This window comes from Sapajus apella, unplaced genomic scaffold (assembly GCF_009761245.1).
Source record: "Sapajus apella isolate SASKATOON/1434 unplaced genomic scaffold, GSC_monkey_1.0 scaffold124, whole genome shotgun sequence".
Taxonomy (NCBI): Eukaryota; Metazoa; Chordata; class Mammalia; order Primates; family Cebidae; genus Sapajus; species Sapajus apella.
This window is the reverse complement of record NW_022437064.1, coordinates 677,608-700,804: the sequence shown is the minus strand read 5'-3', so window position 1 is coordinate 700,804 and position 23,197 is coordinate 677,608. Positions and strand designations below refer to the sequence as shown.

The following is a 23,197-nucleotide window of genomic DNA, read 5'->3' as shown; positions in this document are numbered from 1 at the left end:
ATAGACTTTATGAAAAAAAAAAAAAAAGAAAAAATTACCCCAGGAATTAATATTTACCCTCAGCCTTGTTTTTGTTTAATTTTCTCATTTGTCATGTCACATATCTAAAATTTGATCTAAATAAATTTAAATGAAATTAACCTTTCTTTAGATAATAATAACATTTCTCAAGCAAGTAAATCTCAAATGATATGTAATTTTAGATACCATCTTTATCTGACCATGTGGTTCCTCACTTTTATCAGGGCCTCTGGGTAACAAAAGATTGCTAGGCCTGCAGTATATTAATGTTTAGCTGAGGTTGATTAAATCTGAGACCTATAGCCTTGATAATAAGGGCTTTTATTTTTGTATTTTTATTGCACTTTTACTGTTACAGAGTTTCTATACCAGCTTGGCAATGGCAGGAACATGGCTTGCTTCTGTGGAACACACTAGATCCGCAATCCCCAGCCTTTTTGGCATCAGGGACCAGTTTTGTGGAAGACAGTGTTTTCACAGACTGGGGGTTGGGGGGTGGTTTTGGGATTATTCAAGCACATTACATTTATTGTGCACTTTATTTCTATTATTATGTTATAATATATAATTAAATAATTATACAATTCACCCAAATGTAGAATCAGAACCTGAGCTTGTTTTCCTGCAACTAGATGATCCCATCTTGGGATGATGGGAGACAGTGACCCATCAGGAGACAGTGACAGTGATCATCAGGCATTAGATTCTCATAAGGAGCGCTCTACATAGATCCCTTGCATGCACAGTTCACAGTAGGGTTTGCACTCCTGGGAGAATCTAATGCCACCACTGATCTGACAGGAGTTGGAGCTCAGGCGTTAATGCAGGCAATGGGGAGCCGCTGTAAATACAGATGAAGCTTGACTGGCTTGCCTATTGCTCACCTCCTATTGTGCTGCCTTATCTGTGGCCCAGGGTTTGGCGACCCTTGCATTAGAAGAAAGAGCCTGGTAGCAGTACTCCCCTTGTGTTATGCAAAGTACTGACCAGTCCCTTTTGAGCTTCTCAACTGCATAGAAAACTTTGAGACAGTTCTAGGACCATCACAAAGTTTATGAAGGGTTGGAAAATAATATACTTAAGGAACTAAGACTGTAAGTCCTTGAAATTCAGAGGGAGATAAAAAGAAATGGCTTCTAAGAATCCCAGTATGAATGATTTTTTATGTAAAGCATAAAGATCATTTGTACCAAATTCAGGACACTGTGGTGAGCTTAACACCAGGGTATTGTATCATACGTAAGTGGTAATTCCTTGATTATGCAATCTCCTTGCTGTTAGATTTAGATACCAAAGAGGAACTACATAATGTCCCCCTCCTACAGTTTCAAAAAAGGATTATATTTGGCCTTACTGGTATAATACAGCTTATTCCTGCACGAATTCCATGGTGATAGAATTTTTTAAGTTTATTCTAGTGTTACAGTTTTGTTTTGTTTTGTTTTAATATACAGCTTCAGAATGGCAGAAGATGATCCATATTTGGGAAGGCCTGAACAAGTAAGTGTTAAAATCTCACTGATAATTCTATTTAAATGTACTCATATTTCAAAATATGAGTACAAAGGCAACATTAGTAAGTTAATATTAGGAAAATTCTAAAATTAGTATTTTTTTAAAATTTTGGTTTCTCTGTTCTTTTATGTGAAGTTGGAGAGGGATACATCATGTAAAATGAGTAACTTAAACATTATATATGCTACAGGATAGCTATTGTATTAGTTTTCTAGAGCTACCATAACATATCACCACAAACCTGATGGTTAAAACAACAGAATACATTATTATTTCACAGTTCTGGGGGCTAGAATGTGAAATCAAGGTGCTGGCAGGATTGGTTCCTTCTGGAGGCTCAGGAAGAATCTGTTCCATGCCTCTACCCTAGCTTCTGGTTGGTTGCTGGGAATCCTTGGCTTGTAGCTGTATCGCTCCAGTCTCTTCCTCCATTGTCATATGTGCTTCTTCCCTGTGTGTCTCTACTGTGTCTCTAAACCTAAATTTCTTTCTCATTTTTCTTACAAAGGCATCACTGGATTTAGGGGGCACCCTTATCCAATATCACTTCACTTTAATTTGCTTATATCTGTGAAGACCCTATTTCCAAATAAAGTCACATTCATAGGTACTGGGGATTAGGACTTAAAGGTGTCTTTTTGGGAGGGAACACAGTTTAACCCACTACAGCTCCTTGATACATTTATTTAATGTGCACACATGGATGTAGAGAGTGGAATGACAGACCATGGAAACTCGGAACGGCGAGGGGTGGGAAGGCAGTGGGATGGGGGTGGATGATGAGAAGTTACTTAGTGGGTACAGTGTACATTGAGTGATGGATACCCTAAAAACCCTGTTTGGACCACTAGACAAGCTATGCATGTGACAAAATTGCACTTGTACCCCATCAATTTATACCAAAAATTGTATTTAAAACTCATCAAGTAAGGAGATAGATTGTTGTAGTGAAAAGATCTTTGGATTCAGAGCTTGAAGATCTTTATATAATAAATACTGACTACTACAGATCAGCTCCTCAGACTTGAAGAATCACTTAGTCCCCTTAATCCTCAATTTTCTCATTTGCAGAATAGAAATGCTAGCACCACACTAACAGGGGTGAGTCAAAAAATAGTCAATGAATGTGCTTTGGAAGCATAAAACTGTTCATATCATTATATTGGTAGTTATGAAAGGATAGCAGTGTCCTTTTTTCTTTTTTTCCTATATTATTTTGAAAAATGTCAAGCCTATAGAAATATTGGAATAGTCTAACAAATCTATGTTGGTTCTTAAAACCAACATTCTTGCTTTTCTCTCTTCTCTCTCTCTTGTATGTATATGTATATGTGTATATTTACATGTATGTATGTATGTGTGTGTGTGTATATAAATATAAATATGTAGATATATATGTGTGTGTGTGTGTGTATATATATATATATATATATAATCATTTGAAAGCAATTCGCAGACTCTTGAGTAATTATAATGGCCATGTTAATTTTTTTATGTAATGATTCAAGTATTTAAAACATGGAGATTTGCTCATTCATCAGCTATTTATTGAGGCACTACTATGTGCCAGAACATTGGCTTAGTGGGGGAAAAATAAGTGATATATACACTGTAATTTCAGGAAGCTGCTATTTTAATAGGAAGAACATAGGCATTGTTTTCATATGGTGATATATGCTGTAGTCGTAGTCTGTGCAGAGTGGGATAGGAATGTTAAACAGCATCACTAGGTGCTACCTTGGAGGAAGAGCAGAGTTACAGAGGACTTTCCAAGGAAGTCTTTGTAAGCTGAGATTTCAAAGATGTAGTTTGCTAGACTAGACAAGGAGAAGGAACACTAGGTGTCAGGACAGCCTGGTCAAATTTAAATTTTAGTGGCAATCATTTAAAGCAGTGGATATCTGAAATTACACATGCACAGAATCATTCAGAAAAATAAAACCAGAAGTGGAATACATTATAAAGGATCTGGTATTATTTCTATAAATAAAATAGGCATATATAACATTGATTACTCCTGGTAATGTTTTCATTGATTTAGAAAAAATGAATATGCATTGCTTTTCACATTAAGATGCTCCTTTCTAATTTTATTTTTTAAATGGTGATTTAGGATAAATCTAGGAACATTTATTTTATTGCAACAAAGACATTTGGCTACTCATATTATCAAAACCCTTTGTTTTACCTTTCGTTTTTAACGTGCTCTCTCTAACAATTCAAGGCGAACTAACCAGCATGAGGATTGTTTCTACTAGATTTTAAACCATCCTTTCCTGTCTGCACACAGGAAATCTTATCAACAAGAGATGATTCTTTGTGCCACAGAAGAGTAAAACCTGTTGAAAACATTCATTTTGAAAGTTTTTCTTATGTGGGCACCTTTGCAATCATCAGTAACGGGGGTGGGGCATGTTCTGACGTTTCTAATTTTGAGGCGAGAGGTCCTTTAAGTTTTTTTTTTTTTCCTTGGCTTGAGCTTGATGGTTTATGTTTCCTAAAGTTTGCATGTCCCCAGTGTTTTGGTGGAATCTGGAATTTGCTCTCCACCCCGACCTAATAAACAACGCAAGCTGCAGCACAACACAACTTCTCTCTTCTTAGTCTGAAGTGGAGAGTATATCTTTCTCCTAAGATGGGCACTTTTGCCCACTCTCCAGTCATTTAGCCACCCCAGGAAAGAGTTAGTTTTCCTGCTAGGTTATCACGTTTGCTCTGAGACTGTTAAAATCCTGTATGAAATGAGGCCCATTTTTGCAGAACATGGTTTTTCATTCCTGTATTTCATTTTGAGCAAACAATGAATAGCATCAGTGAGCTTTTACTATTAAGCACTGAAGTGAAACGCATTCTTTGTTCCTCAATTGAAAATTTGCATCCCTCAACTGGATCTGAAGTATTCTTTATTTAAAGGGCATTTTTCTTACTCTTAATTTTACTAGGCATATTAAGTTCTTTGGTACCCAAGAACCTCCAGTGATTTATTACTGAGGACAGGAGACAAGCTGTAATACTAGCTATTAAAAGAAACAAAAAGCTAGTTCAGCACACTTACTAACTAGTCTCTCATAAAAAGTAAATATGGCTGGTTTCCATGCTGTCCACAGACATTTCAGACCTATAACTTCTATGGGCTAAAATAAATAGCAGACTCCGAAATATGGTTTTAAAGTCCTAAATGAACCAGCAGTTAAAATTTTTTTGATAAGTAATAGTAATTTATTAAAACCAGAAGTGCAGTATGTTATAAATGATCTGGTATTACTTCTGTAAATGAAATAGACATATATAACATTGATTACTTCTAGTAATGTTCTGATTGATTTAGAAAGAATGAATATGCATTGCTTTTCACATTAAGATGCTCCTAATTTTATTTTTAAAATGGTGATTTAGGATAAACCTAGGAACATTTATTTTATTGCAACAAACGTTTGGCTACTCATATTATCAAAACCTTTTGTTTTACCTTTCACTTTTATCGTGCTCTAACAATTCAGGGCGAACTAACCAGCATGAGGATTGTTTCTGCTTGATTTTAAACCATTTACTTTCATCAAAATATACTGCATCCCCACTCCGTTGCTGCCCTAACAAATTACCACATACCTGTGGCCTAAAACAACCCAAATTTATACTTCTAAGTCGGGAGCTCAGAAGTATAGAATCCAGATGTTGGCAGGACCCTGCTTTCCTTCTGGAGGCTCTCATCTCTTTGCCTTTTGAGCTTCTAGTGGCTGCCTACTTTCCTTGTGCACCGGCTCATCACACCAACCTCTTGCTTCCATTGTCACACCTCCTACTATTCAGTGTGGTTTCCTGAATCCCTCTCATCAGGCCCACCTGGACAATTCAAGACACATTCCTCATCTTAATATCATTACCGTAATGACATATGTAAAATTCCTTTTGCCATATAAGATAGCAGCCCCAGGTTCTGAGGATTAGGATGCAGACATGTTTAGGGGGTCATTATTCAGCTAACGTACCCACTAAATTATAGGTATTTTGTGTTATGCTAGGAAAGTAAAGGTGAAAGAAATGAATGAGCTGAGTGCTTAGTTATCTCCTCCTTTACTTGTAAGTTATATTTTCAGTTACTCTGTAAATAGTCCCGGAAGTGCTCTCTGTCATTCTTTCAGGCCTTGACATTGAGTCACTAGATTAGGGATATATTTACTACCATAGATGAAATATTGATTTCTAAGATTATATTCTTTTGTTTGTACTTCTTAGAGAGTAGAAGCTTCGAATCGTTCATTCAACAATTATTTAAGTATCTGTTCTGTGATAAGCATGTACTTGGCCCTGAAGATACACCAGTAAGCAAGCTAGACTAGGTCCCTTCCTCTGGGGACTTTATAGCCAAGTTATTTTTCTCAAATCCCTTTGTTACATAAATGTAGTCTAACCCTATATAAAGTTTTATACACATGAGAATTTACCTAGGTCTCATGAAGATCTTTTGAAATCTTGATTTAAAATATTTTCAGATTTTTGGTTTTGGCTTTAATTTCATTCCTAAGTTTTACGTGTCCCAACTTCAAATTTTTCATATAATATGGGAAAAATAATGGTTGAAAGAGTTAACTTTTCTTCTTTACAGATGTTTCATTTGGATCCTTTGACTCATACAATATTTAATCCAGAAGTATTTCAACCACAGATGGCACTGCCAACAGGTAAGAAAACTCATCCCTGTTACTCTGTTGTTCTGCTTTCAGTCTTAGTAAAATGTAGGATTTGCTAATAGTCTCTCCTAGAAATTCAGTTGTGTACCTAGAAAGGAAATGGTGATTTGTTTTAAAAAACCAATCTTTTGGCCGGGTGCAGTGGCTCACACCTGTAATTCTTGCACTTTGGGAGGCCGAGGCGGGTGGATCACGGGGTCAGGAGTTCAAGACCAGCCTGGGTAACATGGTAAAACCCGTTTCTACAGAAATACAAAAAAATTAGCTGAGTGTGGTGGCGTGTGCCTGTAGTCCCAGCTACTCAGGAAGCTGAGGCAGAAGTCGCTTGAACCTGGGAAGCGGAGGTTGCAGTGAGCCAGGATCGTGCCATTGCACTCCAACCTGGGTGACAGAGCTAGACTCCATCTCAAAAAAAAAAAAAAATCTTTTAATATACTTTCTTGAAATATATTTGCACAAAAATATTTCATCTCAGTTACCCCTTGTATGATTTACTGCGTTTCATATCTGATAGGACCACTGAGAAGGAATTTCTTCACTCAATATAAGGATTTTTTTTTCATTCAGTTCGTATTATCTGTGTATTCCTTTTAAGTCCTTTCTTCTGTCCCAGATTCACACAAGGCAGACTCCGCTTTTCATTTCTGTTTCAAACATTAAGAGGGCCTGTAGCCAGTGTGCCAGTCACTGGGGAATCAAAGCGTACAGAAATTGTAAAAATCATCTCCGCAGAAAAATCATCTTTATAAAAGCTTATAACTTTGACAAGTTGGATAAAACGCACAATAATAATCCTTCCTTCTGACATGACTACATTGTCCCCATCAGCAACTGTTTAATTTCATAAGAGTAATAAAAAGCAACTCATTTAGCCTTTCTTAAAAAAAATGGATTTATTTGTATGTAAGTTTGGTGCTATGGCTTTTTTTATGTTCTGTTTCTCTCCTCACTTCACCCGTCACCACCCGTGGGACTTAACAGATATGTTAAAAAGTAGTGTGAGTGAATTATGGAGGTTGTGTGTAAAACAGAGTTTGTTAATCACTGAAGTGGGCATCAGCTCTTTTATTTACCAGGGATTTGCTTGTCTTCATTGGGATATCTCATCCAATTTGTGTTATTCTCATTTAAAATTATTATGGTTACTCCAGTACTTACTTTCCATTTTTTTTTTTTTTTTTTGGATCAGAATACTTTTTCTGCATTTATATCTTTAGTGTTTCTAGGAGTTCATGGGAGGGAAAAAATTAGATCTACTATACTTTCACCTTCACTAGTGAAGGTGTATTTCAGAGGTTTTTCTCTCTTTACTTCTACAAAACATAATTTTTAGGCTGCCATATCTGAGGTCTTGTGAAGTGCTGTCCAATTTGAACTCTAGGTCCGCTTCCTGTGAACAAGTAAATGTGTTGGTAGTGTGTGTGTTTCTTGTGAACTTTTAAATTCTAGGTTTCAAAGTATTTTTCTTAGTATTAATGTATTATTGAAAATATAAAAACTTGGTCCTGTCCACAGGAAATACGCATATTTCCATTTAGTGTCTTGTGAATACCAAACAGAATCCTGAGGCAGATGTTTTCTTAATTTTTTTTTTTCCTTCAGGTGTATGGGCATGAAAATAAGATTATCAAAATAACCATCTCAGTAAATATTCTGTGGTCACAGCTTTATGTTGTAGAAATTATTTTGCCATAATACTAGAAAAACTATTAAAATTACACCTAAAAATCTAATTTGCTAGTTGTTGTTACCCCATCATTTTTATCTGCACTTTTTTTCCCTCTTCATTGCAGTGTCATAGTACAATTTTTATAGTCCAAAATTATGGGATGTTGTATTCAAATTTGTAAAGAGATAGAGAGGTTGATTATCTAAACCAATATTAATTGTAAGTCTAAAATGGATATTAGTCTTCTAGATTTTTTGAAATCTAAAACCTTTAGTAGATCTAGTACTTGTTGAAGACTATGGGATGCGACATAACTCTTAGGTCTAAAGTTAAGTTTCTCTGCACGGTGGAATGTCACTTTCATGGCACAAAAATGTGGCCAATAGAATGTTGGCCTTAAAACAACAAATATATGCATATCAAATCTAATTTTCTAATTGATTTAATGTTTAGTGTGTTGGCTGAGAGAAATGGCTCTATTTTACATGAATTTTCACATATTTAAAGGAAATTAAATCATACAGGAAAAATAATAGAAAAATTACAGGTGTTTTTAGCAGAGTTAATAAAAAGTGGGGGACTTGAAGTTTAATGTAAACATGCTTCTAACTCTATATTTTTCATGGCATCCAAATATTGCTCTCTTAGAAGACTATCTTCTTGATATTTTCTTTTACGATTGTAACAGGGAATGTTTTTATAAGTGTTACATTGTCATAGGCTCTGTCTTAGTATGAGAGTATTTCTATTTCTAATCAATTTTATTTCCTTCTTCAAAATTAAATGCTAGCCATTTGGGGGAAATTTTAAAATTACGATTATGTTTCTCAAAGTGATTTAAAATGTCCAGAGATGAATTTTATACAGACAAAAGATCGTAACTTAATACATTAACTAGTGACTACCCCCTTTTTTGTCTTGTGTATGTTTCATCTCAGATGCAGTCATTTTTCAACGGGCTTCCTTGTATAATTTCTTGAATAGTAACAGAAAGTAATTATACCTTTATTTTCTCCAGTTTTCTGGCCTTACCCTGTTTTATCATAATATTGAAAAGATAAAAATAAATTCTCTTTTATGTTACAGTTTAATTTTAACCTGAAGGTTTATCTCTACACAAATTTATTTATCTAAAAATAAGAGGTCTTGAGCTTCTTCTTGAAAGAAAATGAAGATTAAAATGGACATACAAGCATCCTCCTAGAATATTTTTAGCACCAAACATCTTAATTTACATTCAGATAAATGAGAACCACCGTATGCTTTTATTTATTGCAGAGCTATGGGATATTGTACTATTGACATAAAAATCAGCTGGGAAGCTTAGGGACTTTTTCATATTGAACAATTTGTACTTATGTTGTCAGAGATTCTGATTTTCCTTTGAAATTTTAAGTCAGATACCTTTAGGGTAGGATTAAGACTCTAGTTTTGTGTTTTTACAGTAATTAATTTGCACACACCTACCTTCAATTAAATTATTTTCAGTATTTTATAAAATGCCTGAGCTGTTTTAGAATAAAGTTTATGTGACAGCACAATATTCAAAAATTGCATATAAACATCAAAAGTTATGGATTAATATAAAAATTTTACTACATCTGATAGAGCAAATGACACTGGGAGTGTCAGGGAGGAAATGAGAAACAAACTAACCAGTTAAGGAATGAAGGCAGTACTTTCCCTTCAAGTAAGGAAAGGAACAGAAAACCTATTGTAAGGAATAAAAGGTAGCCTGATGCCTGTCACACATGTAGGTTGCTAGCTCAGTATCTTTTAATTTCACATTAATCACACTCTCTTTGAGGAATGGAAGTCAATGTCTAATGATGTGCAAGCCAAAGAAAATGTCCTAGTGCCCAGGAAGTGGTTGCTGCTTTTAATTGGTATTTGTCATTTTAAAATGTGTTGTTAGGAGACAAGATTATGAAGGCTGTTGACATCAATTCTTGCCAGCCATATGCCTTTTGTTGGGTTGGAAAATGTGCCATCACCATTAAACAAACATTTACTTGTCTTGGTTCACTAAACTTTTAAAACTATTGTTAAAATAAGGGTTAATTTAATATTTTAAACAAGGAAGAGAAATTATATCCTTGTGGAATTTTAGCCAAAAATTGATTTGAAACTTCTACATAAAACATTAATTTCAGTTTTTGACTTGCTTTCCATTTTATACCAAATTTGAGAAGCCTCACAGTTTCTTTTGGTTTCTGTTTGTTGTTTTTGTTTTTAGCAGATGGCCCATACCTTCAAATATTAGAGCAACCTAAACAGGTAAGATTAAAGGGGTGGGACTCTGATTAAAGCGTTAGACTCCAGTGTCTAATATTGAGATCCTAAGCACTGAATAATAGTAAATGAATTCATAAAGGAAGTAGCTTATCTGGAAGATCAACAACCTGACAAATTATGTAACAGCTTTATTCATTCACTTTACATATCTCTTAGTCATTCTCCACACTGTCCTGAGCCTCAGTACGTAGTTCTGTATAACTCGTTAATTACAGTATTAAAATTACAGTTAATTACAGTATTCTGCTGTCTCTACCAGCCACTCCCAGGAAAGGCAGAGGTTATTTCCATCCATTTTCATTTATAAGGAAATACGTATGCATACCGTTCACATGCACTGAGCATGGACATCCATCCATTGTATCCTTGCACACGTAGTACCTCTTAGCCTTCCTCCTTCCTTTGGTAGCCCCAGCCTTTTCTGTGCTGCCTTTGGACCATGTAACCTAACATACTAAAAGTACCAGTGGGAAGTAAAGTATCAGAATGAACTATTGAATTCTCTTCCCCCTAGTGTTAACTTTAGACTCAGCCTCTTTGGAGTCAGGAGAGGAGCACTTTATCAGGCTTTTCCTCTTACCAGTAGATTCTGTAGAGTATACCTCAGAACTGAAATGGCCTCCGTACCATATCCAATTCTGTGGACATTTATAGGAAATTGGATGGGACCAATTAATTAACATCTGCCTATAGGAAGTTTCAATTATTAGGGGTTAGACGTAATCAACCCCTAATGCTAGTGATATAGTTCTCCACAGAATGAGGCCAGTCAGTAAATCTCTGGGCGGATAAACTAATCACCTTTGTACGAGACCATGGATATGGACAGTGTCCTCTTGCAGCTGTATTACCCAATACGTTTTCTAAGTATTCATTGCATTAGCTCAGGTAAGTGAAACACTTTTGCATTTTGTAACATTTAACACATGCTAAGTAGGTCATGAGCTTAAATAAAGCATCCACTGCCTTGTGGTTTCCAGAATCATGGCATTATATATGTATCAGATTTGGTTAGCATTTAAGTGATATAAATATCTTGATGATTACCTAACAGACTATCCTTATAAGGTTGAAATTAGATGAAAGTTTTTGCTGTGTGGGCAAGAATGCCATGTGAAACTTTGGGGCATGGTTCTAGTTCTTGCAGGTGTCACATCCTGACTCCACAAGCTGCCAGCAACACTCCATTGCTTTACCTCCACGTTCAGCTCTTTTTAGCAGTTATTTCTCACAGAAGGTCATCAATTCCAGTGGAATTTTATCCCTTAAAATTCTATGGGATCTGGCATCCTGGAAAGTTTCCCAGCTTTTAAAACCTAGGTAGTCCATGAAACAGATATCAACTAAAATTTGTCTGCATATGTCAAAGTATTTTTTCAAATATCATTTTCATAAGCATAGCACTACAATAAGAATTTTTAAACGTAATTCCTTATGATGGATCCAACAGTCATAAGGAAAAATTGGCATTTAGGATTTACCTGAAGGGTTAATATAGTTCCAGAATTCAAAATTTAATTCACATAAAAGCTTGTGTGAGTAAAGCATTGTGTTTACCAAAGTGATGCTATTTTGATGTCTGACTTCAGTGAAAGTAAGAAGGTTATATTCACATCAGACTTTCTGACTGAATGGATGTAGCCTTGCCTTTGAGGTTGATGACTCATTTTAAGCAAATGGAGTTACTGAGATGAATGACAGTGGATTAAAAGCAAACCTTTTTAGAATCAGAAGTGCATCCAGACAATGCATTGATGATATCTCCCTGAAAAATGTTATAAATTTTCAACCTAAGGTTAAAAAAATTTGAGGATTTAATGAAACTTTAGATACTCTTATGCAACCATGAAAAATATCTATTAAGTATTTATAGTCTCTCTTATACCATTCCCAACAATATATAAACACATATGTGACTATATTTTTCCAACTGTCCCAAAGGAATTTTGTGATTAAAGATAACAAATTGTTTTTTTTTTAATTAGAAAAAGGTTCTTTTTTTTTTTTAAGGACCTGTTAGCCACAGATTTTCTCCAGCTCTGACAGAGATAAGTTATAGCATAGACTACTAATTTTTAGAACATCCAGTCCTGTTGCATATTAGTCATAACTAATAGTGTTCAAAATCTCAAGTTGTGTTTAAATTGATTAGCAGTCAAGTAAATCTCTATCCTTATGGTTAGCTAATTCTGGAGGCTATTATAAGTGTGTTGTTTTTTTCATGGTTTTAGAAATTTCATTTAATTAAACAGCCAACAGTGTTTGCGTATAAAAGGCATAGGGCTGAAATTGTAAATTATTTTTAAATTTGAATTTCGTGAGAAGCAAAACAAAGGAATTGCCTCTGAAACTTTACCTCCAAAGGCTTCCTTGTGTTTAGATCTAGAATCTCCCAAGGAGTTGTTTTAGGTCTCACTGTGATGAGTTGATCACACACTTTAGACCTATGTGAGCATTGAGGAACTTTCCCAGACTAGGGAATTTACTTTAGGCCTTACTTCTCTGGTAAAATGTGTTTTAGGACTGATCTTTGAAAATCAGGAAGTTTTTGGAGAATATAGGGACAGTTCCAGAGATTTAAACCAGCTCAAGGCACTGGACTGCTCAGAGACAGGAAGACCTTACTAGGCATAAGGAAATGTAGTATAGTCTAAGTAGTGCACAAATTTTACATTGGTTCATGAGCTCAAAGCTGTCAAAATCTTCATGCTTGCCAGGGTTCCACAATTTAATGAGTAAGATAGCGAGCCCCCACCAGCAACTAGTGGGTATGAGGAGCTGATGGCCAAATGATCTAGTGCCGTATGTGCGGAGTTGGTCCCACGATAGAAACAAAAGGTGAGGATGTTCCTTAAAATATCTTAACATATTTTCTTTTCACCAAAAAGTGAACCTGAACAAAAAATCATCTGCTTAAGCAACTGTATGGTTATAAACTACTAACACTTCCACAAATTGATTGATATCGTTATAAAATTGAATCTTTCAGGAAATACAGTGAAACCTCCCTTAATATGATGGTGAGGTCCATTTGCATAATTATCCTTGTTTTATTCTTTGTTTACAAATATGAATAATTAAGTTAGCTTTATAAATCATAAAAAGTTACAGCTGGAGTAGACCTTAAAGATGGTCTGGTATAATTTTCCCTTTTGTACAAATGAAAAAAACATGGCACTTCTTAGGTGTTTATCAGCCCACAGTAGTTTATATGGTGAAGGCTTCCAGCTAACTCTTCATTAATTAACTACCTCTATAACACTTCTGGGTCAGATAGTATTTGAGGGAACTATCTAGTTTTGGCATCATTCTGGTAGGTTAATATTCAATCTTGAGCTTGACCGTATCAATAATCATAATAACAAATATCCTCTGAACTGCTGAAAAGCTCAACAGATTCAGGGTCTAGCATAGGGTGTGTTCTACAACGCTGAAGCAATATATTTAAACAAACATTTCTGTAGTCCCTCCTGAAACCAACTGTAATCAGAGTAGATAAAGGAATTTCTTCAAGTAAGAGTCAAGGAAGCATAACTTTTATTAATATGGTAAAGTTCAGAGCTTGGCAGCAGCAATTTAAAACAAGGAAGCTCTGATTAGAACAAGCTGTGACATGTTGAGTCTGAAGCCTAAACTCTTCAGCAGACATTCTGCAGGCTTTTTAGCCACATCTTAGTGTACAAATATCAATTAATACCATTTTTCATAGTAAGATTATGGGAAAAGTGATTCTCATTTACAGAGCCCTCTTTCACAGTTTCATGTTTTTCTTCTCTTGTTTAGTAGACATAAGATTTAAAATTTTGTACGTATCTTTGTTGCTATAATTTTTATTAAGTATTTCTCAAACTTAATTGGCTTAACATTCACCTTTGCAGAGAGGATTTCGTTTCCGTTACGTATGTGAAGGCCCATCCCATGGTGGACTACCTGGTGCCTCTAGCGAAAAGAACAAGAAGTCTTACCCTCAGGTCAAAGTAAGTGTGTGGTAGCTCTCCTTCTGTGTGAACTCTGGAAATTTGATTTCCTAAGATTTCCAAGGAATTGCTTTAAATGAATACAGGTTGCCTTTGTCCCTAAGCTGAAATGTTCACATGATTATTAAAATCTTTAAATAGAAATTTGTCTGCTAGCAATAGAACTGACAGAAATTTCATTAACATTTCCATTTAATAGAAATGTCTTCAACATTAGTTAACAAACTTTTACTATTTCTTGATCATCTTAAAGGTTTTTTAAAATTACATACTTCCTAAAACTTTAGTAAATCTTTGAAAGAAACAGTTGATTTTGACTCTTTGGAGATTTAGTGAAAAACCAAACAGATGTCTGAGTGTATGGATTATATAGTATATTACTTAAGATTATGATTTCCAATCCAGACTTTGTTATTAGCTGTGTGGCTTTGAGTAGGTTTATACAATACTTCTAAACTTCAGTCTCCTAATGTATAAAATGCAAAAATATTAATAGCATATACTTCATAAGGTCTTTTAGAGATTAAATGAGAAAATGTATACATGTTCCACAGAGAATCTATAAGTACCCCAGGGCCTTGGCCTGAGCAGATGTGTGGCCCTCTTAGAATGAACTGCTACTGACATGCTAGTGGTGTGCTTGGTCAAACCATGTTCAGGCTTTTTGTTTATTTGTTGATTTGAGAATATTTTTCTCTAAGTTAATATGAGACTTTTAATTTCATAATATGGTACTATGTTTCCTAGATTGACTGATAATAAACTGAATCATTTTGCAGATAAACCCAGTCAACAATTATAATTTAGTCTTTTATAAAAGTTATTATTTGGTCAGTAATTCAAGGCTTGAACAAAACAGTTCTCGCTATGTGTGTCTGTGCCCCTTGGGATGTAACATACTTTTGGACTCAGTCTCTGTTGGTTTGTTTCTGTAAGTAGCAGGACTTCAGCAAAGGTGTGATGTAAAGAAATCTGTCTTTGGTTTTGCCAGCCTTGCATTTTGTTTCTTCCTTTTCCTCTTATCCGACCTCTAGGCCCAGGCCTGTCACATTTCTTATTCTTATTCCCAAATAAAAGACAAAATACCATGATGTCAGTCTTTACCTTTCAAGTGAACCTAACCCATATTATTTAGTATGGATCCTACTAGTCATATTTGCATTTTAAGTCACTTAGCTCCAATTGTGGAATGAAAGATGTTTTTTCTATTAAGGATGATTAGGTAGATAAATATGATGGCTTTAGTCCAAAGAAGCAGACCGTGGACTTATGGCCTCAAGTCCTTTAGAACCTTGATGAGGAATGAGGAGCAGCAATAAAGAACTAATTTGCACTTATTAAACACCAAAGACTTGCCAAGTGCTTAACATAACATTATCTCTTTTAATTTCATAAAAATCCCACAAGGTCAAAGGTTTAATGCCTGTGAACCCAAACAGACTCAGAGAGAGGAATTATAACTGGCCTTTCTCACAAGACAAGTGGCTCTGCATCCTACAGCAGGCCAGTGAACCTCTCAGCTAGAATGTGTGCATTTGGGGTGCCGGGAGCAGGAAGATAAGGAACAAATTATGGGAGGACAATGTTGTAAAAGGGCATGGTGAATGATAACTCTTGAAAACAAGGGAGATAGAGGCTCAGGGGTCAGTGGGTACTCAGGTATTGGGGAGCCAGGCCCAGAATTTACCTTTTTAACACATGTGTCTGTGTGTCATATGTATAAATATTGTGTGTTTATGTATGTGTATATTTGTGAGAAGGAGATTGAAAGACAGACGTTATCAGCATTGACACTGACTATAATGACTAAAGAATTTAAGTGAAAAACTGGGAGTTTTTTCTGACTGGCTTGGCACAAAAAATATAAATTATGGTATTTTCATGAACTGTTTACTTAGATTGTTTCAGTATTTTGTGACTAAGTAACAATTTGCTAACAAATGCATGGCATTAACTTTCTTATAAATTTATTGGCTAAGAAAAAACTTTATACATCCGTTTACTCCCAGTCTTCATTCATCTTTCTCATGTAGAGGTAATCATCTGCTCAAGAACATATTGTTGCCTCAGTCACAAAATAATTTGCAAATGAAACAACTTAACAGGTATTAGATGTTCTTGTAGAATGAGTTTCTATATCAAAGAGTTTAGTACTTACTGGGAAATATAGATATGTAAATGACTAATAAAGCAGGTTCACCTACAGCCACATTATTTCACCATATTATATATTTTCTATTCACTAATTTAGTATCCATTTATTAAGCATTTAATCAACTTGTAAGAAGAGGAGGAACTTAGAGGTTAGAGAATCTGCCTGTACAAGCTGTCATTGTTCCCCTTAGCTTGTTATTGTTAACTGAAAATGGAAACGGTTCTGCTGGTCCTAACAGTTAAAGAAAGCAATAAGAAAGAGACAACAGCCAGTTTTTTTTTTTTTCCAGAGCTCTTCTCCAAATATCCCTTTGTTGTTTCTGCTCAGGATGACCTTTAAGTTTGCAAAAAATTTTGAATGAGATTTCCCTCTAATATTTAAGCTGAGGAAAAAATTGTTCTCCATGCATCTTTCTTATCAGGAAGATATTTACAATTGTATGTGTCTTTTCTGTGGTACTTTACGAAGCTCCTGCTCTGCCAGAGACTGTAAGGGAAACAGTTGGATGGATTACATCTAGAGATTCCCAAACTTGGCATTATTGACATTTGAGGCTTGAAAATTCTGTGTTGTGGGAAGCAGACTTACACATTATAGAATATTTAGCAGCATCCCTGGCCTTAACTTACTAGATGCTAATAGGATCCCTATAATTGTGACATCCAAAAAGTCTCCACATTGACAAATGTCCCCGGGGGCGGAGAATCCCCCGTGTTTGAGAACCACTGATGTGGATGCAACAAGGAATCACCCTTAACCTTACCCGTTTGTGTCCTTTTCTACTATAAAGTTGTCTCTCATAGATTACATAGAATTGTCCAAGTATATTATTTTATAAACATGTGCGTTTCTTGATTATTAGTAGGTATTTCTTATTTTCAAGATGATGATCATGGTGTCTGTGTAATTTATCTTAGAAGATCAGAGTTAGTGTACCTGGATGCGAAGCAGAAAGATAGAAAAGAGAAAATATGTATCTTCAACATTTTATATTCTACGATAACTTCACACCTAAAAGCTAATGTGGGAGTTCTACTGACTGTCTGTTAGAAACAATTATAGAAGAGAAAGTGAAAGTGGAGAGTTAGGTCCACTGTGTGTGAACAACGGGAGGATCTATGGAATGGTGCTTTCAGGTGGGCAAAGGCCTCATGGAGGGTGCCCCACACTCAGCCCCAGAATCCAGAATCCATTCCCACAGGAACTTCAGAGGGAGGGCATTTACATTTACAGGGAAGAAATGATACTTCTGAGCCTTACATTTGCCACATATTCATTAAGTGCATTTGTTCAGGCTTAAAGCAACAATACTAACAAATACATGCATTAACTAAAAGCAAAATGCTATGGGCTCCGCTTTTCCTGAGCTACAGCCTCTCTCCCTCCAGCCTCACGCCCTGTCTTACTGTCATGCCTTTGTGAGAGCACCATCACTCTACGGTGCCTGCAGAGGAACCTGGAAATGCTGGTAGTTCGGAGTAAACTCGGTCATATGGAGTTGGCAGGAAAGAGTCAGAGGCCAACTTGAAAGCTTTAGGGGCTGGCTGTGGTTTCCAGGTTGTAGACACCAAACTATACTTTATAGAACATGTAAAAATATAACATGTATGGGTTACTCTCTTACTGATTGTCTAAATTTGATGCCTCATGTTAAATTTTAAAACCAACTCTAGAAGTCTGCTCAAATCCTGCATTTTCTTTTTTTTTCCTCCTTTAATAGTCTTTAATATAGCTCATTTGCAATAATATGAAAATCCATCAGGATCAGTCATGTTGCACAATCCCTAAAGGATAAAACTGAGGGAACTCATGGATAATTTTCACAGCTTCATTGTAAAGTCCAAGATCAAAAGGATGGTTATCTTCTTTAAACTGGACATAAGATGAACACATGATGGTCGCCTTAGCGGTTACTTTCCCAATCACTTCCATAATTCCAGATATTTCTTCATCAAGAGGTTCCATCAACTCGATGGTTCCATTTTTTCCTTCTCCATCTGAAAGAATAAACATTTTTCCGGAGGGATGAATCTTTTCCACCTTCCCTACGAAGCAGACAGGCTTGTCAATGAACTGAATTAGCATGCTGGCGTTGATGCGCGCCCTGGGCAACTCCATCATATCCACCATGATTATATGGTCCAAGACTGCGGCGGGCGGGAAACCCAAGAAAGACTGAAATTGTCAAATCCTGCATTTTCTACTGGAAATGTGGCCCATGCATAAACCCTGTTTCGTATAGGTGTAGTCTTGGCTTACATACCCTCTTACCATGTTGAGATTATTTCTAGAACTCAGGCTACTGAACCATCGCTGCCTGCTTTCACATAGCGAAGAAGAAAATTTCCATTTAGCTTCCTGTCTTGCTGTGCAAATCTTCATTTTTTTTTAAATTATAAATTGTTTCAAGCATATAGTTTAAAAATTGATGTAACAGAAACCATGTACTTCAACCTAAATTTAGTAGATACTAGCATCTTACCATATTTGCTTCTGATAGTTCTCTCTCCTCTCTCAAATAAAAGAGTTAAACAGCTATCCACACTTTGTCCTCCTTCCTTCTCCTTGGGTAAACTGCTACTCTGAACTTTCATTCCCCAAGATGTTTTTATATTTTTACTACATAAGAATGCATCTATAAATACTGGCATTTTCAAGAAAATTAATTTTTACTAACTTCAACCCAAATTTGCCATTGTATACAATGGCTCCTTTTCAGGGTAAACGTGGGTTAAAACTGCACTCCATTGAAGAATAACTGGTGCTCACTTTGATACTATTGATTCCTCTTTGCTGCCTAAATAAAAAATATATTTATTCACAGTGTAGAGTTTATACTGACTCTTATAGCAAAATATATATATATATTCAGAGAAAAATCTAGGGAAAGTAAGTATGCAGACTAACTCTTATGTCTTGTCCTTTCATAAGAAAAGTTTCCTGTCATTAAACATTTTATAATCTACTATACTGCCTATAAAATTTCCCTTTAAAGTTTTTTCCATTCTAATTTCATCATGGAGCGCCTAGTGGGAGAGGCTGGCAGAAAAGCACAGGAACCTTCCTCTAGGCCAAGCTTGTCCCTGCCTGTTTTTGACTCAGCAAGGAGTGCCAGAGAAGGCTCACTTCCCTCTTTTTCCCGAAAGCTGCGCATGAAGTTTTAAAAATCAAACTGCCTTCTGTTTCACAGAGGTAGGTGACAAGAGGCGTAGCCTCATGGGACTTCAGAAACTCTCACCAATTTTCCTCTAGAATGACCAGAAAGCACCCCCTCCCATCCTCAACTAATGTGACACATCCTCCTGTGTGGTCCACTCTGCAAAAAAAACATAAATTGACAAGAATGACTTTGATTGTAAAATACAAATAGCTTACCAGTTAGTATTCTTAGTTTCTCTTTAGTTATAAACATCAAATGCAAGGGACTTGAAACACAGCTGATAGAAGTGTAACTATTTTTAATCAAACATTTTCTGAAAGATGGTTCTCACATATGTTGTCTTTCTTGAGCATTTTATGTTGAGTGGAAGACATGTATTGAAATGTTTAGGTCAACAACAGCTTTTTGTTGTCCCCTTATACTACTGGTTAAAAAAAAAAAAAAAAAAGTCTTCACTCTTTGTACCTTTCCTTAAAAATCCTAAATGTTAAGTTTCTGTCGGGGTCAAATAAAGACTATCCGATCTACTGTGCCATTTGAGGATATCACGTATCCTTGCATAATCTCCCTTTCCTTTGTATAGACTTGTCTGATTTAGGAGGTTTGCCATTCTAAGGATCTAGTTGGAGTACTAATTTTAAATAATTTAATCTGACTCAATTACTTAAAACAACAGGGGAGAAAATCACCAATAATCAGCTGGGTGTGCATATAGAACCCAGTTCATATTATTTATTAGGATTTCCATTGGACCCCTAAGCTATTCACTGCACACATATGTTAATTAGGGAAAATAACTATGTCCCCTATGTACAGTATACCTTGTGCTTTTCACGAGAAAAACTGCTTATTGAATGGAAGGGCTTTGTAACCTGGGGTCTATGGATCCCTGTTGGTGGTTTCAGAGGATTTTTAGACTCCTGAATTTATATACAGACTTATACATGTATGTACCTGAATTTTTTCTTGGGAGATGAGTGTAACTTTTTATCAGATTTTCAAAGGCAAAGACTTAAACATGGTTAAGAATCACGCTATAGCTTATATCACTTTAGCCTTTTGATAGCAGCTATCTTTTAAAATGATCTGTATAATGTCCTTTCAGTTTTCTTTTTATTCTTGCATTTTTAATCAATTTTAAATGATGTGAAATGTTTTATGTTGCACAACACATAGAGAAAGCCTCCCTTCAGTTTTCCAGTAGGTGGAAAAAAGGTGAAACTGTATTGATGGTCAAAAGGGTTGAATAGGCTCTACTGCATTTTCTTTCCTCCTCTTCCATACATTTGCAGATTAAGCATGAAGCTCACCATTGGTGATTGAAGCCAAAAGAGAGAAGGCAATACATCGAACAAATATTGATTGAGCACTGTGTCAGGTACTGCTCTAGACAAGCAGACAAAACTCCCTCCCATATGTAACCACAATCTAGACTTTCAGGTAATTTTTGTTGCAACTAGTTCAGAAGTTGTATATTTTGTCCTAAAATATTACTTTGTAAAATCGTAGGCCTCTAAATCCACTGTATGTGTTCAAAGTTACCACTATAAAGTGGAGAAAGCTACTCATTAGAGGAAACTTCTAGCACAGATAATAACTGGGAAGGTTAACTCTTAGAAATTATGAGGAGATCTCTATGCTTCTTGAATTTAAGAATTGTCTGAATTTTACATTTTGTTTTGTCAGTTCTGGCTTGGTGACCTTCCTCTGTTGGCCATTCTCATTTTCCTGCCCTCCACTCTTCCCTAACACATGATTATTTCTGGGACCACTGTTCAATCCAAAACAAATCTCTGATGGCTTCTTCTAAACCAGTGGTCTCAGTCTGAAGATTGTGTAGTGGGGTGACTCTCACTATTCCATTCTGGAGTCTTGGCCTCACAAACTCACATACTGGCAATTCGCCTGGATAAGGTAAGGGGAACACACAGAAACACCAAGGTCCCCACATGTGTTCCACTGCCTCCTCCACAGACAAGTTGTTTTTCAACCCATCTTCAGGTCCAGAGGTGAAGCTGGAGGCTACCCTACAGTCTAAATCTTTTCTCCCCACCCTCCAGGTGGATTCCAAATAAAAAGTCTCCAGCCTACCTTTACCTCCCTGGGGTCCCATGAACATGGGCTAGAAAGTACATGCAGACTTTCACAGACAATGCTTTTTGCCCTTAGGTCCCCTTCCACCCAACAGAATGATTATAAGAATATCTTGCTGTGCATACTTACGTCATCTCATTTAATCATCATAATAATCCACTGATGCAGGTTCTGTGATCCTCATTTTATAAATGAGGAATTTGAAAACTAGAGAAATTAAGAAGCTTAGCCTGAGTCTCACACCCTTTTAGAGATGGAGCCCAAGATTTCAGTTCATGCCATATGGTTTAAAGGCCTGCACTCTTAATCATCATGGAATACCATTCATTATGACAATATTAAAGATCTGTCTCTACTTTGTAACAATCTTTTAAATCTGTGGTTCACAATCATGGGTGGGCTTCAGAATTGTCCAAAAATGTTCTAACCACAGAGACGTATGGGACCCACTGCACACTTGCTAAATCACAGTACATCATCTAGCCAATCTTGGATTCTATAATAATTCTATGATGGTTTCTAAGAACACGTCATTATATAATGGCAACATATTACAACAGATAATAGGTATTCAATGTATAACCATGGAATAGAATATTATGCCACTGTGTTTTAAAAAGATAATTAAGAGGACACTGCAAAACATGGAAAACTGCTTTCAACATAATATTAAGAAAAAAACCTCGGCCAGTCACAGTGGCTCCTGCCTATAATCCCAGCACTTTGGCAGGAGGATTGCTTGAGCTCAGGATTTTGATGCCAGCCTGGGCAACATAGTGAGACCCTGTCTCTATAAAAATTTTTTTTCAAAGAAAAGCAGGATTTCAAATTATTCATATTTGTATTGATTACAAATATTAGCTTCTTTTTATAAAGCCCTAGGTGGAAGCATATAGATGAATCTTTAGCTTTATTTGTCTATCCATGACTTAAAGTAGATTAGTTAACACTTGACTCCACCTTGAGTAGCAGGACGCTGGACTGATGGAAAAAAAAAAATATGTGAAGCTATCTTACCTAATTACAGTTTCCACCATGTTTTAGTGGAGATAATAAAGACATAGCACTATATAAACAGATTTTCTCAGGAGATCTATGGGAGGCAGTGCATTGTGGCTCTCAAACCTTACTATGCATAAAAATCTCCTTCAAAATGTATTTAAAATGTCAATTTTATTCCATTTCCAAAGCCTGGTAGAGTAGATAATTCTGCTACTACTCTACACTTGGAAACGCTAGAACAAAAATATAACATTGTCTTTAATGCATAGTTGAGTTTATTAGAAAGTATGAAAAGTACGCAGGAGCCATAAAACAAAAGAAAAATTTGGGAAAACAACAGGATATGGATGGATTTTGGGGCCACAGCTACCCTGGAAATATTTGCTGACCTAGATTAATTGAGAAACTTGGCTTTTAACAGCTTCCTAGAGACAAAAGATAAGACCTTGGACCTTTCCAATCTGAGGAATTGAAACTGCAATCCCCCACTTAAGTTAGGACTCTCTCAGGGCTATAGTTTCTGTTGATGGGTGATCCTCACACAGAGGTGTTGAGGAAGTTGCTTGTCTCAGCGTAAGGGAATCAGAAGATAAAATGCCTTTCTCGAAAATCAGTAAC

At 35.9% G+C, this 23,197-nt stretch overlaps 2 protein-coding genes across 4 annotated transcripts in view; one reads left to right on the top strand and one right to left on the bottom strand.

Annotated features, from left to right (window-relative positions):
- Window positions 1-23,197, top strand: part of NFKB1 (nuclear factor kappa B subunit 1) — a 129,823-nt gene that overhangs the window by 20,262 nt on the left and 86,364 nt on the right. For 2 of the 3 annotated variants that reach the window (XM_032261610.1, XM_032261612.1), the window contains exons 2-5: window positions 1,476-1,521; window positions 6,143-6,218; window positions 10,133-10,173; window positions 14,070-14,168. In XM_032261610.1, coding sequence (XP_032117501.1) covers window positions 1,483-1,521; window positions 6,143-6,218; window positions 10,133-10,173; window positions 14,070-14,168 — 255 coding nt within the window. In that variant the 5' untranslated portion in view covers window positions 1,476-1,482. The remainder of the gene's footprint in view (window positions 1-1,475; window positions 1,522-6,142; window positions 6,219-10,132; window positions 10,174-14,069; window positions 14,169-23,197) is intronic. The other variant, XM_032261611.1, reaches the window with a different exon arrangement.
- Window positions 18,022-18,574, bottom strand: LOC116538999 (replication protein A 14 kDa subunit). The gene has a single exon (XM_032261613.1). It carries the CDS (start codon window positions 18,451-18,453, stop codon window positions 18,088-18,090), a length of 366 nt encoding a protein of 121 aa, XP_032117504.1. The 5' UTR covers window positions 18,454-18,574; the 3' UTR covers window positions 18,022-18,087.

What these genes read in the sequence shown, in the direction of transcription:
- LOC116538999 (XM_032261613.1), bottom strand. Translation starts at nt 18,453, where the DNA reads ATGGTGGATATGATGGAGTTGCCCAGGGCGCGCATCAACGCCAGCATG.